This window comes from Lampetra fluviatilis, chromosome 24, assembly GCF_964198595.1.
Source record: "Lampetra fluviatilis chromosome 24, kcLamFluv1.1, whole genome shotgun sequence".
NCBI lineage: Eukaryota > Metazoa > Chordata > Hyperoartia > Petromyzontiformes > Petromyzontidae > Lampetra > Lampetra fluviatilis.
Genome location: NC_136298.1, coordinates 12006430 through 12020906, shown reverse-complemented (window position 1 = coordinate 12020906; position 14477 = coordinate 12006430). Strand labels below are relative to the sequence as shown.

The following is a 14477-nucleotide window of genomic DNA, read 5'->3' as shown; positions in this document are numbered from 1 at the left end:
CTCGGCTGCGGTGGCTGTTACGGCAGCCTAGGCCAAGTCAGCGCCCTCGGCGTCTTCTGCGTTGGACCCGGCGCTGGCATGCTCCGGCTATTTTTGTTTATCAATTGCCAGGCACAGGTGCAAAGGCACAAAATGCCAAGCAGCCATCAACAAGCATTCGTATTTTTGAAGGTATATTCCATGATAGTACGTGTTTCTTAAGTTTAGTAAAGGTATAAGGAATTGGGCACACATCTAATTCTGCCAAATGCAACCGCCTGAGACCCCAGAAGTGTGTGTTACGGTCGATGTCCTCGCAGGCGTTGCAGATGTATCTTTAAGCAAGCTAACCATTGTCTTCCTGCAGGAGAGACCTACAAACCCAAGTACAGTTACTCCTGTGGAAGACATAATCCATCTCGCAGCGCTTCACTTCCTCAATAAATGACATAAAATTATGCAAATTAAAAGTGTCCACCACAGATAATGATCTGTGTTTAGTGCACGAAAAAAGCCCAATTTGTATAATTTCACGGTTTGCATTCCGTGCGGAGTTGGTGAGTGTGCTCGGCTGTTTACGGCCATTGTGGGACTTGGGCGCTTGCAATAATTGTTTAGCATTTTCTCCGCTTGAGGGACAGATGGCTTCACTCCACAGAGCAGAGGCGGTGGTGACGGCGGCGGTGTGTTTGAGATGTGGGCGGCGAGTGGGATCGCTGACGGCGGCAGCAGCGGTGGTGGTGGGGCATGGATTGCAGCTTGTATGTGCTCAGCAGCCTGGCTGGGAACAAGCAAGCGGCGTTAAGCCCACCTCTTTAATATGCGTACGTTGCCTGTTGTGTGAATGTGAGGCCAAGGAGGGAGATTCAATTCGGTGTCCTTAATGAGTTGCCGAGTAAGAGCCCGGGTAAATGCAAATCACGACCGTTGTTTGTGTGCACGTGCGTGCCGGTATGTGTGTGTGTGCATGCATGTCTGAACGCGTGCATGTGTGCAGCTCGGGCGCTCGCTTGACAGCACTTGCCCCCAACAATTTGTTAAAGGTTATATGGGGGGGGGGGGATCTTTGTCTTTGTGTGCAGCTTGCATGGAGGCGTACAAGCGAGCGGAGGAGCAGGTGGCATGCAGCACCGGCTGCGACAGCCAGCAGCCCCTGGCTGTCCTCCGCCAAAAACAGGTAGAGACATCTCTGTGCAGCTCTCGTGTGGGTCAGGACGTTTGGTCAGTAGGTCAGAAGGGTACCCTGGAGAGAGAGAGAGGTCAGACCGTGAACGTTGAGGGGACGAGAAAGAGGGGGGGGGGGGTGGAGACTGAAGATGACGTGGCGAGACGATTGCCATGGTGGTGGCGCCGTTCTAACACTCGGGCCTCACAGCAGGAAGCGCCTGCGTTCGATTCCTGACTTGGGTACCTTTCTGTTCTGCATGGGTTTCCTCCAGGTTCTCTGGTTCCCTCCCATAGCTAAAAAAACTAATAATCGTAAAATGTAACTGGTATTGGCCAAACATCCCAACGTTTAATTATTACCTGCTACTCAATTGGGATTGCACATTGTTACATCGCTCCCTACAGCGAAAACTGAAGAGGCTTGAGACTCAGTGAGACTTGTCTGAGTATGAAAACCAAATGATAGTCATATAAAAACCAAAAAAAGGCACTGATGATCGCGATGGATGATCGAAGATTCGTGGAGAGGCATCGGAAAGCAGGACGCTCGCGAGTGGGAGAAACGTTCGCAAGAAGATGATTTGGGTTGGGAAATAAACTCCTGTTTACGGTCAGCTGGGCAGCCTAATGGGTATTGCACTCTCCTCTCTCATGCAGGGTTCACTGATTGATATAACGCCGCAGAGATATTATTAGCAAGGAAGTGTTCCGTCTCATAAATTATGTGGGTGGTATATACATACACACAAACTCTAGCAATTAAATTGCTTGCTCGCAGCCAGATTCTTATCATCAGCGGCGGATGATGCCAAAACATTTGCTGTTGTTTCAGAAAGCCTTTTGAGACATTAAGTCCATGTTTAAATGGAAACATCGTGGAAATGCAAGGAAAAGTAATTGGACGGCGATGACGAGGTGCAAAAAACAAGCGGTGCCAAGAAAGCGAGCGTTGCCGAATGTACAGTTCGTGTTGTTTCACGTTCAAAGAAGGAGCCTGAGCAAGACACTCGGTGGTGTCACCCACCGCTGGTTGGGGAAGTGGCTATCGTGCGTGCGTGCGTGCGTACGAGGGGAGCGGTGGCACAGTGGTAGCACGCCGCGCTTTGAACCCGACGAGCCAAGTTCGATTCCCACTCACGGTCAACATCGGTGACGAGTATCTGAACCGGTCCTGAGCCTACCCCTGGGTCGACTCGGCTTTAAATGAGTACCTGGTGCGATGTGGAAACATTTCCGCTAGGAATACAAAGGTGGCCCCCTGCACCTGCCACGCCGGCCTTCGTAGACGCTCGCGAACAACACTTGCCCCAACAGTCTGAAGACTATACGGGCGGCGGGACCTTTGTCGTTGTGTGCACAGCTGATGTCGATGGTGCCACGCATCCACTTCCTCTACCCACTAACGCTGGTGTCCAGTCTCTGCGGGAACCTCATGAGCTCGGCGCAGTCCTTCATCTCCTCCTCTTGGACATTTTACCTGCAGGCCGATGACGGAAAAGTCGTTGTCTTTCAGGTGAGATCGGCACCACCTGAGGTGAGTTTTATTTTTGTTCGCGCAGTCTGTGACGGAAGTACCTGTCGGTGGGGGTCACCGACACGGCCCGCATCATTAAATTACCCGGAGCGTGGCGGTGACCACCTCTGAAAAGCAGACTGAACACAAGTACTTACGTGTAATTTATCTTGGTCGGCGGACACTATCTATGGATTGTAATTATAAAGCGTGATGGTGATTACTTTACCCACCGAAGACCGAGGCATGACTGACCGTGACGAGACAAAATTAATTGGCCTGATTGAAGACGCAGGCTAAGATATTTTAGGGACGTCATCAGAGACAGCGGTGCACTTAGGGAGACCAAGCAGGGTAAGTGGCTACGTATGTACATAAAACCAACGATTGAATTCACCGATTGGCTAACCTCATAATTTTGGGGAGGTGCGATGAAATTGCATGCACCTCACACCAATATTGAATAACTTGAGAGTGGACTAATTGGACGCTGAGGTTTTCACAGCCAATGCGGGCGCCTTCAGGAGATGAATATCCGATTGAAGATGCCGGCAGTAGTGCGTGGTGAAAGCTCGAGGAGTAGAAATGCTCAATGTGAAACCCAACCCAGACAATCACGTTTGGGAGAGTAGACTGTAGTCTTTTGACTGCTCTCGTCGACGACTACATGAGAACCACAGACCAGGACATGCCTAGAACCCGCCACAGGTTGTTGTTGTCGTCGATCCGACAGAGACTTCAAATGAAATTGGAAAATGCTGATGAGATTTGTCACCGGTGCTGCGTGACCTGTGCATGGGCCAAGCACTTCCACGGTTCAGAGAAGTCGATGTCCAACAGAATCTTTGAAACTTGAAGCTGTCTGTTCAGGGGACTGCTTTCAACGGTTTAGATTTTTTGCCCATATTGCCCGTCGTCTTTGTCTCGTTCAACGGTGGATATTCCAGCATTTAATAACGTCTGGAGATTTAGTAAAGGTTTCAGAATTTAATTGGCTTCTCTATTCCCCTCGAGGCTGGTGTGAAAAGGGACATCAAAACCAAATATCAGTTTCAAACGCACAGGATTTATAAAATTAATGAAATATAAATAATTAATGGGGATGTATATTTATTTCTTAAAACTTGATTATAATTAGTTTAGGACACTATACTGTCAGCTATCATTTCTCACTTTGCTCTGTGAAAAACATTACACTTGAAATGGCTCATTACCGTTTTGGATGATGTTTTCCCATGAAAGCTGTATACTTTGTCAGCTGACTGTGACAGGTCTACCAGTGATGGTACGAAATATAGCTCGGGTTAGGGTTAAGGTTAAAGTAATTGTGAGTGCAAGGGCTGTTGTACAGGGCTTGGGTTAATATTGGAGTTGGTGTGTAAGGATAGAATTAAGAAAAGCCATTTGAAGGCTCGGATTAGAGAAAGGCCTGGAGTTACATTGGTTATGGCCAACAAAAATTGGGGTTGCGGCTCGGATTAAGGTTCTAGTTAAGCGTTAGGGATTAAATTAAAGTTCAGCTGGGATGAATAAAGTGTCAAAATGTAACCTTATCTCAACGGAATATAGAAGCGTGGGTGTAACGTGTGTATCTCGAGGGCTGGCCGGCGGTGGGGTGATCGGTAAAAGGGAGGAGTTTGTGTTGTTGGTTAGTTCAGGCATGTTTAGTTTCAGCGGTGGAGCTCTGGCTGTGGTTATTGTTAACGTTATTGAGCTTAAAGCCAGTCGTGAGGTCATGCCGTCCGTGTCGCCTCCTTCAGCGGCTGAAACGAACCGGCAACAACCGCGGAATTCTCGGCTCTGTTGTTTTGCCCTTTGAAATGTCTTGTGTGGGTGGCAGGCATTAATGCACGAGGCAGCGTTTGCAACCAGAGGTGTTGCTGTTCATAGAGCGTTTGCTGCTGCTGCTGCTGCAGCATGCTTCCAGAGTAGCTGGCTTCCCTTGAACTGCAGAAAAAAAAATGACCTCGTCGCACTGCATTTAATATCGAGTCCTTCGTTAATTATTAAAATGCAATTATTGAGAACGGCAATAAATGTCCAGCTATCCATAACTGCGCTGCTTTTTTGGCTGGCAGGTGTGTTTATTAATAGACTAACCTGGACGCGTATTATGTACATTACTCAGCATATGCATACTTAAAACGGATTACAATTTCAATAAATTAGAGTTATACAGATGGGAGACTCAACGCAGGCATTGCGTGTGCAGTCCCTTATTTTATTGTTGTGTTTGCCCCATTTGTATGTGAACATTATCCGTGTTAATCATCATGTTTTGTAGCTCAATATATTCCACCCTGCATTTTTGTTTGTCTCTCTGTTTTGTACGTCTCGGTGTGTCTGTGTTTTGAGCTCGTTTCTGCACCATCACCTGTACCCCCACCGACACTCACACACGTCACCTACCTCATTACCCATTCACTATTCTGCACCATCACCCCCGCCATCAAAGACAAATATCCCCCATACAGCCGTCACAGACTTTTGGGGCAAGTGCTGTAGCGAGCACCTATGAAGGCCGGCACGGCATAAGAAGGGGTGGGTGGCCACTACCACACCCGGCCACCTTTATCTCCCCAGCTGATGCTTATACACTACCCTAGGTACCAGTGCTCCCCGGCAACCTAGGGAGAGCACTGGTGTTGGCCATGAGCGGGAATAAAATGTCAGTCGTCAGGTTCGTAGCGCAGTGCACTAACCACTACAGTACCGCTCCCCACCCCAACACCACCACTCTATCACCATCATCAACTACATTGAACACGTATCTTGCAGGTCTCCGCAATTGGCTGGACTGCCACGTGATCAATTAAGAATACTTAGGAATGCATCAACGAGTCATCTACACACACACACGATGTGCTGATGTTTGTGTCTCCATGCCTCCTATTGTGTTGTGTTTGCGTCCTTATCACTGTCCGGTCTTTACGCGCGTTAAACCGCTGTGGCCATGTGTGTGTCAGTCCCAACCGGAGCTGGAGCTGGAGATCCCGAACCTGCACTTGGCTTTTGGAGGGCTGATGGCCGCTTCCCAGCAGAGGGAAAAGCTCGACCAGGATTTCCTGCCCCGTGAGTAGCGACCTACCCACTCAATATTTGATTCATTGCGTCTACGTTTTCAACAAATCCAAGCGGAGAAAAACAACCGGGGTACCGAAGGTTGCCGCGTCCTGGTAAGAATTGATCTAAGCAAAAACCAAGCGGAGAAGCGGAGGAAAGAGAGCAAAGAACAAAGAAAGAAAAGCGAGTAACGGGTGGCAGCCTGGTGGCACGGTGGTAACACTCGTGCCTCAAGGCACAAAGGACCTGGGTTTGAATACCAACTCGGGTGCCTTTCTGTGTGGCGTTTGTAAATTCTCCCCCTCTTCCGCATCGGTTTCCTCGGGGGTTCTCCGGTTTTCTCCCATAGCTAAGAATAAAAATCCCACACAATGCACCTGGCATCGGCCAAACATTCCCATGCTGAGAAACTTCCTCTTAAAAATTACTCACTTTGGATCACACACAGCAGCAGTTCCAGCAACATCGCTGCGTATTGTGAATTAAATTTGGCAGGATCCTCCTGAAAAGGTCTTGAGACTCAGTGAGGCTCTCCTGGGTAAACGAACGTGATCACGTTAACAAAGCACACATTGGGGGTGAGATGATGAATCCAGCATTGGCGGGGAAAGAAAGGGGAGAGTACACCTTGGGTTGGCGTGAGCTCTGCGCAAAAAGCGCCAAAGCTCCTTCCCAATCGTTAGGTTGCCACGGACGATGATGTGTAAAGTGCCATTGCAGCTTGAACTTTATCTCAGAATACCAGGTTTTCATACCACAGCATGGGCACACATTTGGCAGGCTGCGTTGACATTCAAGACAATAACAAGATATACATTCTCCTCTTGCTAAAATGGTTCCCTGGGAAAAGTGGCCCTAAATTTCAAAGCAAATTTTTGCAAATGCATTAGCAGCATGAATTCACAATGAGTTTAAATATTGCACACATCAATCTGCATGTTAAACCTGCAAACAAATGTTTTGAAAAACGACTTTCCTGGAAACGTTCTATAGTTACACTTCAGTTGGGTACAATACAGTTGACATGATCGGCCTTCCAGTGTGGAAGAGTAGGCCAATATCCTATAGAGAAGCTCCCTTGAGCTCCCTCTAGTGGAGGGCCCTTCCGCCAGCAGCGGCGTGAGCGTGACATTGCAGGGCTGCACCTTTGCCTCTTCACTCGTTCCTGCGTTTCCCTCGTTTCCATTTTCGTACCTATCCTGAGTATTGTTCACATTTCCTAACCAAAATTAAATGTTTCTTTGTGTTATTTAGATATTTTCGTTATTATCTCTCATAAAACCATGGCTCACCTATACCAACTTTGTGGAAAATTGCCACACGTGGTGTATTTTAGCACTTTTGTAGAATGTATGAATGTGGCCTCGTGTCACAGAGCTTCAAATAACATTCAGGACAGATTTTAGGGGAGCCCTGGAGAGCTGAGAGAACAGTGATAGGAAACCAGACGAACTGTCTCTACATACGACTGATAAATAGGACAAAAAAACCTGTAGAGCAAAGGAAGGAAAGATAAACACGGAGCATAGAGTGATGGAAAGCATTCAACATTTAGGCTGCAGAAATCCGATGAGCTATGAAGCTCTTTTTCAAAGATGTCAATTAGACCGAGCAGTGGCACACCGTTTTCAGAGAAGGAAGGTTTCGTGAGGCTGCTTTGACAGCTCTGCTGCCAGCTTTGTACCAATGACATTGGGATCGGCATTGACGCAACTGAGGCTCATCGCGATTACCGATGAACGCCGGGATATCTAAGCCTCAGCGCAGGGTCGTGTACGCACTCAACCGTGCATTGGGTTCATCGGTTATTATGAATGGTTGCGCTCGTGATGCAGGCATTGAAGATGTGAGTGTAAGAATCAATTTATGTAGCATTTTTGTAAATCTTACACAAACGACGCGCTAATGTGACGTTTGGGCTAATGGAGTGAAATAACACTAAAAATGAGACCAACATAAAAAACAAGGTGGTAATAACTAGACAAAAGAACATCTTGGATTTTTTTTAGTGATATCACCACTCGGAATTGTGCGAATTCTTAGAATTTGTGGGGAGGTTTTGGAGTTAGGTGAATCATTAACTGTCTGGTAGGTAGCTTGTGTGCCAGCCATCGCACTTGGTTAACCCATGACACCCTCGGTGGGTTCTGTGAGCCCCCATGAGCTTTTGGCATTCCACGTGGCCTAAAGTACAACTGAGTTTGCGCAATTTCCTGGGTGACGTAGCTGCTGTTGTTGCTGCCTTTATTGATCATGGGAGTATTGATAATGATGATGATGCCAAGAAAGCATTGCAAACTGGCTCTGGCTTTATTGATATTTTCTTGGTTAATATCAGTAGGGAGAATGCTGTATTGATCCATAATGTTTTTGGGGTATTGCCACTGAGTATTTTGTATGCCAAAATTCATTTTACATTGAGCCCTTCACCACCTGACAAGATTGTCATGTTTACACAGATATTATTTATACGTGGCCGATGTGTTGACCAAATTCTGACTGATCAAGCTCCAGCTCACATTCTCAGGGCTGAATTTAACTAGAACTTACGGCAGCGATTTTCGCTCAAATTGCTTTGGTTTTTTTCGGATAGTGGCACTCCGAAATCGGGTGGTGGAGGGGTAACGATAAGAATGTCGGCCTATCCTTTAAACAAATATGGATCATTGTATTGGTTACAAAACCTCCATTTCATAGCCAATAATTGCTATATCACAAACCCTGAAAATTAACCATTTGTATTTACATTCCTTATACCAGTCCATTGTTGAATGAGGGCCTCCCAACACCATTTAATTCATGGGGGGGTTATTTGACCATACCTCGCCAGCATAGCCAGTGCAAGTTGCTTAAAGTGGGGAGCGTGGAAGTGGGAGCATAGTGCAATACAACGATGGATGTTGCTGCACTTTCCTCTGTGGTCCACCCACGGAGCCCCACAGCCCTATGGCCGTCTGCTTGTGCGTGGGGTCGATCATCCAAGCACCTTGTCAAGCTCAACCCTACTTGGATGAGAACTGAGTGCATTCCAGGCAATTTTATCAGAGGCCATTCACGGACACGCATGCATTATTTCTAACGTGAATGATGTTTATACAGTTTGTCGCGTTTCAGCTGATGCAACCAAACGGGTGGTGGGGGGCACGCCCAAACTGAACACAAATGTGGTTGTGGTGGTGGTGGTAGGAAAAATTGTTGTCGGTGGAGGTGGCAGCCGGGCGGCTTCTGTGTAGGGACAGCGGGGGTGGGGTGGTGGTGGGGTGGTTGTGTTAATGCGCTCAGGCATGTGGGGAGGCGTATTTCAGTGGAGAAGCCCCTTGAGTGATGCCCGCTGCAGCCATTTGGAAATATTGGCTTTTCCAGATGATTGACGTTGAGGTAGTGTTCGCTGCGGCCACGTGGCCCATAGCTCGTCATCTCATCGCGCCGGGCACTGCGAGCAGATCCTCCCCAGGGCCGCTGTCGACGCACGCCGCCAGAAAAAGAGGTCATGTGCGTTTTTTTATTTCTTTGCTTTTTTAATGCCACCATTTTTTTTCAAAGCCCCCTGACAACTTCCAAGAGTAGCGTTTCATATTTTTTTTTTTACACTGAATTACAACAAAAATTACCGATTTGGTTTTTATGAATTTCTAGAAAATATATTTGTCTGGGGATTTTTTTTCTTCTTCCCTTTTTTATTTGAACCAATCAATCTGTCTACTGGTTTTGTAATTGTAACACTTCTTGTCTGGGCCAGGGTTTAATTTCAGCTGGGTCTGTCTATGCCGGGGGCCAATCGGAGGTTATGGGGGAAGGATGGTGAGGGAAGCTATATTCAGAAGAAAGAGATGTAATCACAAGCGATGTGAGAAATAACGATAGGAAAAGGATATGATTCAAAGTGATATACGAATTATAAGCAAAAGAGAATTATCAGAGAAAGGAGATAGATGTATTCAAATTAGAGACGTAAAAGAAAGACTAGAGATGTTGTATGAGAGTGAGAAAGTAGAAAGATGTAATCAGAAGTGATCGGAGAGATGTAGAGCCGCATGGTGAATCACGTGTACAGCAGTACTGCTGTCATCACTGCTCAGGCCAGCACCTCTCCACCGTCTCGCATCACTGCAGAGCTCACATACTGCTAAAGAAGGCCAACTTATTTTTTTACAGAACGATGAAAAATAATTAAATTCGTTAATTTAATATCAAAGCTTTGGGTGCCGTGAGCCAGATTAAGTGAGTTGGCGGGCCGTATTTTTTCCGCGGGCTATAGTTCAGACGGTTCTGACCTGACCTGCGACAGACACCGTGGAGAAATCACTTCCAATTTTTCGGTGACTGACAGCTGCTATGTGAACGCGTGAGCGAGTGGGGAATTTGTGTGTTTGTGTGTGTCTGTCTTAAGCCTTCTGGGTTCAACCACAGGGCCACGCAACTGTGCGTGCCGGGGCGTACGTCCACTAAGACGAGTGTGCTTGCGTGGGATTTCACTCGGCAGCAATCATCGTCCCCCACCGGCAGACTGGCAGTTTGCAGGCCAGGCACTCGGTCGCCTTGTGCCCACAGGGACAACTGCCACTGGGGGAGTCCTCTAAATCTTTTGTGTTTAGTTTGCGGTCCTTCCCCCGCACCTCCGATTAGCGTGGTTGGCTACGTACGGTGCGAAAGAAGTTCAACATACATGCATAAGGCGTCATGTAAAGGGCTCTGAAACACCCCTGGCAAAAACATGGTGAGAGAGTGCATGTGCACACACTGATGTTGAATTGTTAAATGATGTTAATATTTACCATGCATGTATTAATCACGTACACATTTCTGTACGAAGCTATGTACCCGAGTAGCCAGGCACACAGGAACATCTAAATATGTACGTACGTGTGAATGCATGTGTGCGAGCGCACGTGAAGCAGCGTTTAGCTCAATGTGCAACGAACCCGGCGACCTGAGTTCCATTTCCAGCTGGGGCTCGCATCAGTGGCGAGTGATATCTGAACCACCCCTGGGCCTCCCCTATTTCGACTCTGCCCTAAACGAGTACAGCACATGGTGCGGTTCGTAAACTTCAAATACTGGAGAGACAAAGGCGGCCGGACGTGGTTCTGTCCCAGTATCCTACTCCGTGCACCCTCGCCGAGATTCATAGCAGAGGTCGCAATCGGGTACCCGATACCCGTACCCTACCCGATACCCAGATACCCGTACCCGTTTGCGACCCTGGTGCGGCCGGGTACGGGTAGGCCGTGAGTCACTGGTGAGTAACCGTTTGTCACTCATTTCCCAACGTCTTGTCTCTTCTCACAATTCAAGTTCCTAGAATCAACCCACCCGCGCCTGCAACATGGCTTCATCCCAGAGGTCGCGATCGGGTACCCGATACCCGTACCCTACCCGATACCCGGCTACCCGTACACGTTTGCGACCCTGGTCCGGCCGGATACGGGTACGGGTAAGGAATCAAAACCCGTTTCCGACCTCTGCTTCATAGGCGCTCGCTGACGGTGCTCGTCCCAGCGGGCTGTGCAGGATGGGTGGGGGGGTGGGGTGATGGGGGGGGTGGGGGGGATCTGCGTCGCTGTACGTGTAAGGTGGTGATGCGCGTGGCTGACGGCGTGGCGCGGCGCGGTGTTGCCAGGCCTGCAGCGGGTCGCTTCCTCCGAGGAGGACGTGCGTCAGTTTGCCGCCGAGCACGAGGCGAAGCGCGAGGAGAGGAGCAACTCGGGCGAGTCGAGCTTCCAGCTGCTGTACGAGGAGCACGCCAAGCACGACTTCCTCTCGTGCATGTCCAGGTGTGGCCACAGGCACAGCGCAGAACCCCGCCACGCACGCGCACACGGCCCTGTTGACGAGACGCGCGTCGGCAAATCGGTGACCGGGCTTGGGCCTGTCCCTACCGTGCGTGTTACGGGCGTCTTTTTTACAATGCTTCACTGTGCTGACCAGTAGTCTGTATTTCAGAATCAGAAGTTTCCTACTGGAGGAATCCGGCGAGCTATAAAGCCAGTAGGGGGTGAATGTGGGAAGCATGTACAATGGAGCATAGTACAGCACAACAATGGGTTTTGCTGCACTGCCATTTGTTAATGACGTTGTATGCATGGTGATTGCCCATCCAGGCACTATCCAGGCTTAGAATCCTGGTTCGCTTCAGAGATCTGATTTAGATTGAGCGCAGTGCGGGTGATCTTGTCTTCGGCCAGAGAAACATCCAGACGTGGATGCAGAAACATGGACAGATGTTAATGCGTATTTTGTATTCTTCATGTGATTCAGTGTTTGTTTTTTGTGTTGTTTGTGTCCTGATCACTTTACTTCACCGCCGTACTTCATTGAATTTGTTTTGCAATTTGTAGGTTTGGTGGCTCGACTCTTGTGTCCTGGCCTCTAGAGTTCTCACCTGGTCACACAAAGTAAAATTGAACTTCAACAGGCACACACGCAGGCTAATACACACAGGCACACACAGGCTCATAATATACACAGGTAGGCATGTGCTCAGGGGGGGGGGGGGGGGCGGGGGGTGCGTAGGCTTGTAAGTGCACGTACGTACGCACAGTGCCGTGCACGTACAAGTTCAATTTTAGTAGGAAACCACTGGAGGCTATGCAATTTTAAATCTAGATTGAAAACTCATTTTTCTTCGCGACTGCTTTTTGTGTTTCTCCCGTACTTCCGATTAGCACGGTTGGATACATACGGTGCAAAAGAGGTTCAACATACATATACATACATGGGAATGGACTGGCATGTGTACAGGTGTGCGTGCAGGTATATGTGTATGTAGCTATGGTCATCAGGAAGTGGGCACACGTGTAATCATGGTACGTCAGCATAAAGATACACGTGCTGCTTGGAATGCAGGGGTGTATAAAATCGCAGAGTATCCTTACGGGGCACATGCTAAGGCAGGCATGCGCTAGAATGTTCACAGTCGGATGTATGCGTACGTACGCTCGCACGGGGGCCAGCACCCAGCCCAGAAAAAAGACAGATCCCCCATGTGCCTGAACAAACTGTTAAAGCAACTGCTGTTAGGGAGCACCTATAAAGGCTGGTAGCAGCACACAAGGGGGTAACACCACACCCGGCCGCCTTTGTCTCCCTAGTGAGGATGTTTACACACTGCACTAGGTACTTATTTGAGGCTGAGTCTACCTAGGGGAGGCCCACGACTGTTTCAGACAATCGTTACTGGTATTGGCCGTGAGCGGGAATCGAACTCGGTTGCGCCGGGTTCAGAGCGCAGCGAGCGAACCGCTACGCCACTTCGCCCAGCCCACGCACGTACACACACACGTACACACACACGTACACACACGTACACACGTACACACGCGCACACACAGAAACTGAATGCTACACAACAACTAGGGCCATGTTGCTAATGTAACCTCAAAGGAGAGCGATATCACAGGGCGTCGTTAGGAGAAGCTTTGCCTCCAAAGCCCCCTTTGATTGTGAACACACAATTGAAATTCTGCTATAGGATTGCCCAATTTGACCCAAAGGAATTTTCCCGCAGCCTGATAATGGGTCCCCAGTGTCTGCTCCTTGAAAGCAGGGAAGTGAGGAACAATGCGGCCTTCCCTGGGCCACTGGCAGTGCGGCAAATTAGTAGACATTATGCAGCTTAGCCCACCGCTAAGTGCTGCGGCATTGTTGATGCTCGCATCTCTTGGGCACAGCAAGAGGGAGAAAGTGAAAAAGCGATCGTTGTGTGCTCGCTGCTGCCGTGACCTTCCCTTGACCTCCGAATCGGCGCTGAACTTCACCTACCAATTCGTCAGCTGCCCATCATTGTATAAAAGCAAAATGTATTATGTTATATTTGCATGTCTTGTAGTTTTAAGTATGAAACACCATTCGAATGTAATTGCTGTTAAAGTATTTGTTTCGAATATGACTGTGGTGGTAGTATTGTGAGGTCTGGTCTAAATGACTTCCCTCACATTGTGAAGTGCATAGATATAAGTGTTTGTTTTTGTAGCATGTGCGGTGTTTATGCATGATTGCAAGTGCTGTATGTACTTTAGCCTGCATTTATTTAGCATAAGTTTAAGTTTGCTTCATTTATGTGTATTTATTTACAGAATTTGCATATAAAATGCTTGTTGTGTTTTGCACATGAATGCGCATGGCGTGTGTCCTTATATCTCCGTGTATGCCTTAGTGGCCGTGCATGTGTGTGCGTGTGTGTCTATATGTGTCTGTACATGTGCGGGGAGCGGTCGTGTAGCGGTTGACGCGCTGCGCTACGAACCCGGTGAACCGAGTTTTATTCCCGCTCACGGCCAACACCAGTGACGATTATTTGAACCGCTCGTGGGCCTCCCCTAGGTCGACTCAGCCTCAAATGACCACCGGGGAGACAAAGGCGGCCGGGCGTGGTGCTGGCCACCCACCCCCTCGTGTGCCGTGTGCCGGCTTTCACAGGCTATAAGGTGGGACGGTGATCTTTGTCTATGCCATACATGCCTATACGTGTGACGCGCGCTCCGCAGACGCTCCGGGCTGCCCCGCTGGATCCTGGCCTTCACCCTCATCCTCTCCATCGTCGTGCTGCTCTGGCTGTGCTGCGCGACGACCGCCACTGCGCCCGACCAGTATATCCGCCTTCCCCAGGTGCCACGCTCCCTCCACAGCAGCGGCAGGGCCGCACCTGCGCGCCCCGCCCTGTCTCGCGCTCACCGCTCCGTGTGTCGCTCGGACCCCGCTGCGGTGCCGGATGATGCTCGCTCGTGCCGAGTGGGGGTGGTGGTGGTGGAGAGGG

General features: G+C 48.9%; 1 protein-coding gene across 2 annotated transcripts in view; it reads left to right on the top strand.

The window, feature by feature from the left end:
- The window catches only part of TMEM59 (transmembrane protein 59), a 58696-nt gene that overhangs the window by 32393 nt on the left and 11826 nt on the right, over positions 1-14477 (top strand). The window contains exons 3-7 of one of the 2 annotated variants that reach the window (XM_078867742.1): positions 1062-1156; positions 2507-2659; positions 5626-5731; positions 11343-11496; positions 14209-14329. In XM_078867742.1, the coding sequence (XP_078723868.1) occupies positions 1062-1156; positions 2507-2659; positions 5626-5731; positions 11343-11496; positions 14209-14329 (629 nt within the window). Of the gene's footprint in view, positions 1-1061; positions 1157-2506; positions 2681-5625; positions 5732-11342; positions 11497-14208; positions 14330-14477 lie in introns of both variants that reach the window. The other variant, XM_078867741.1, reaches the window with a different exon arrangement.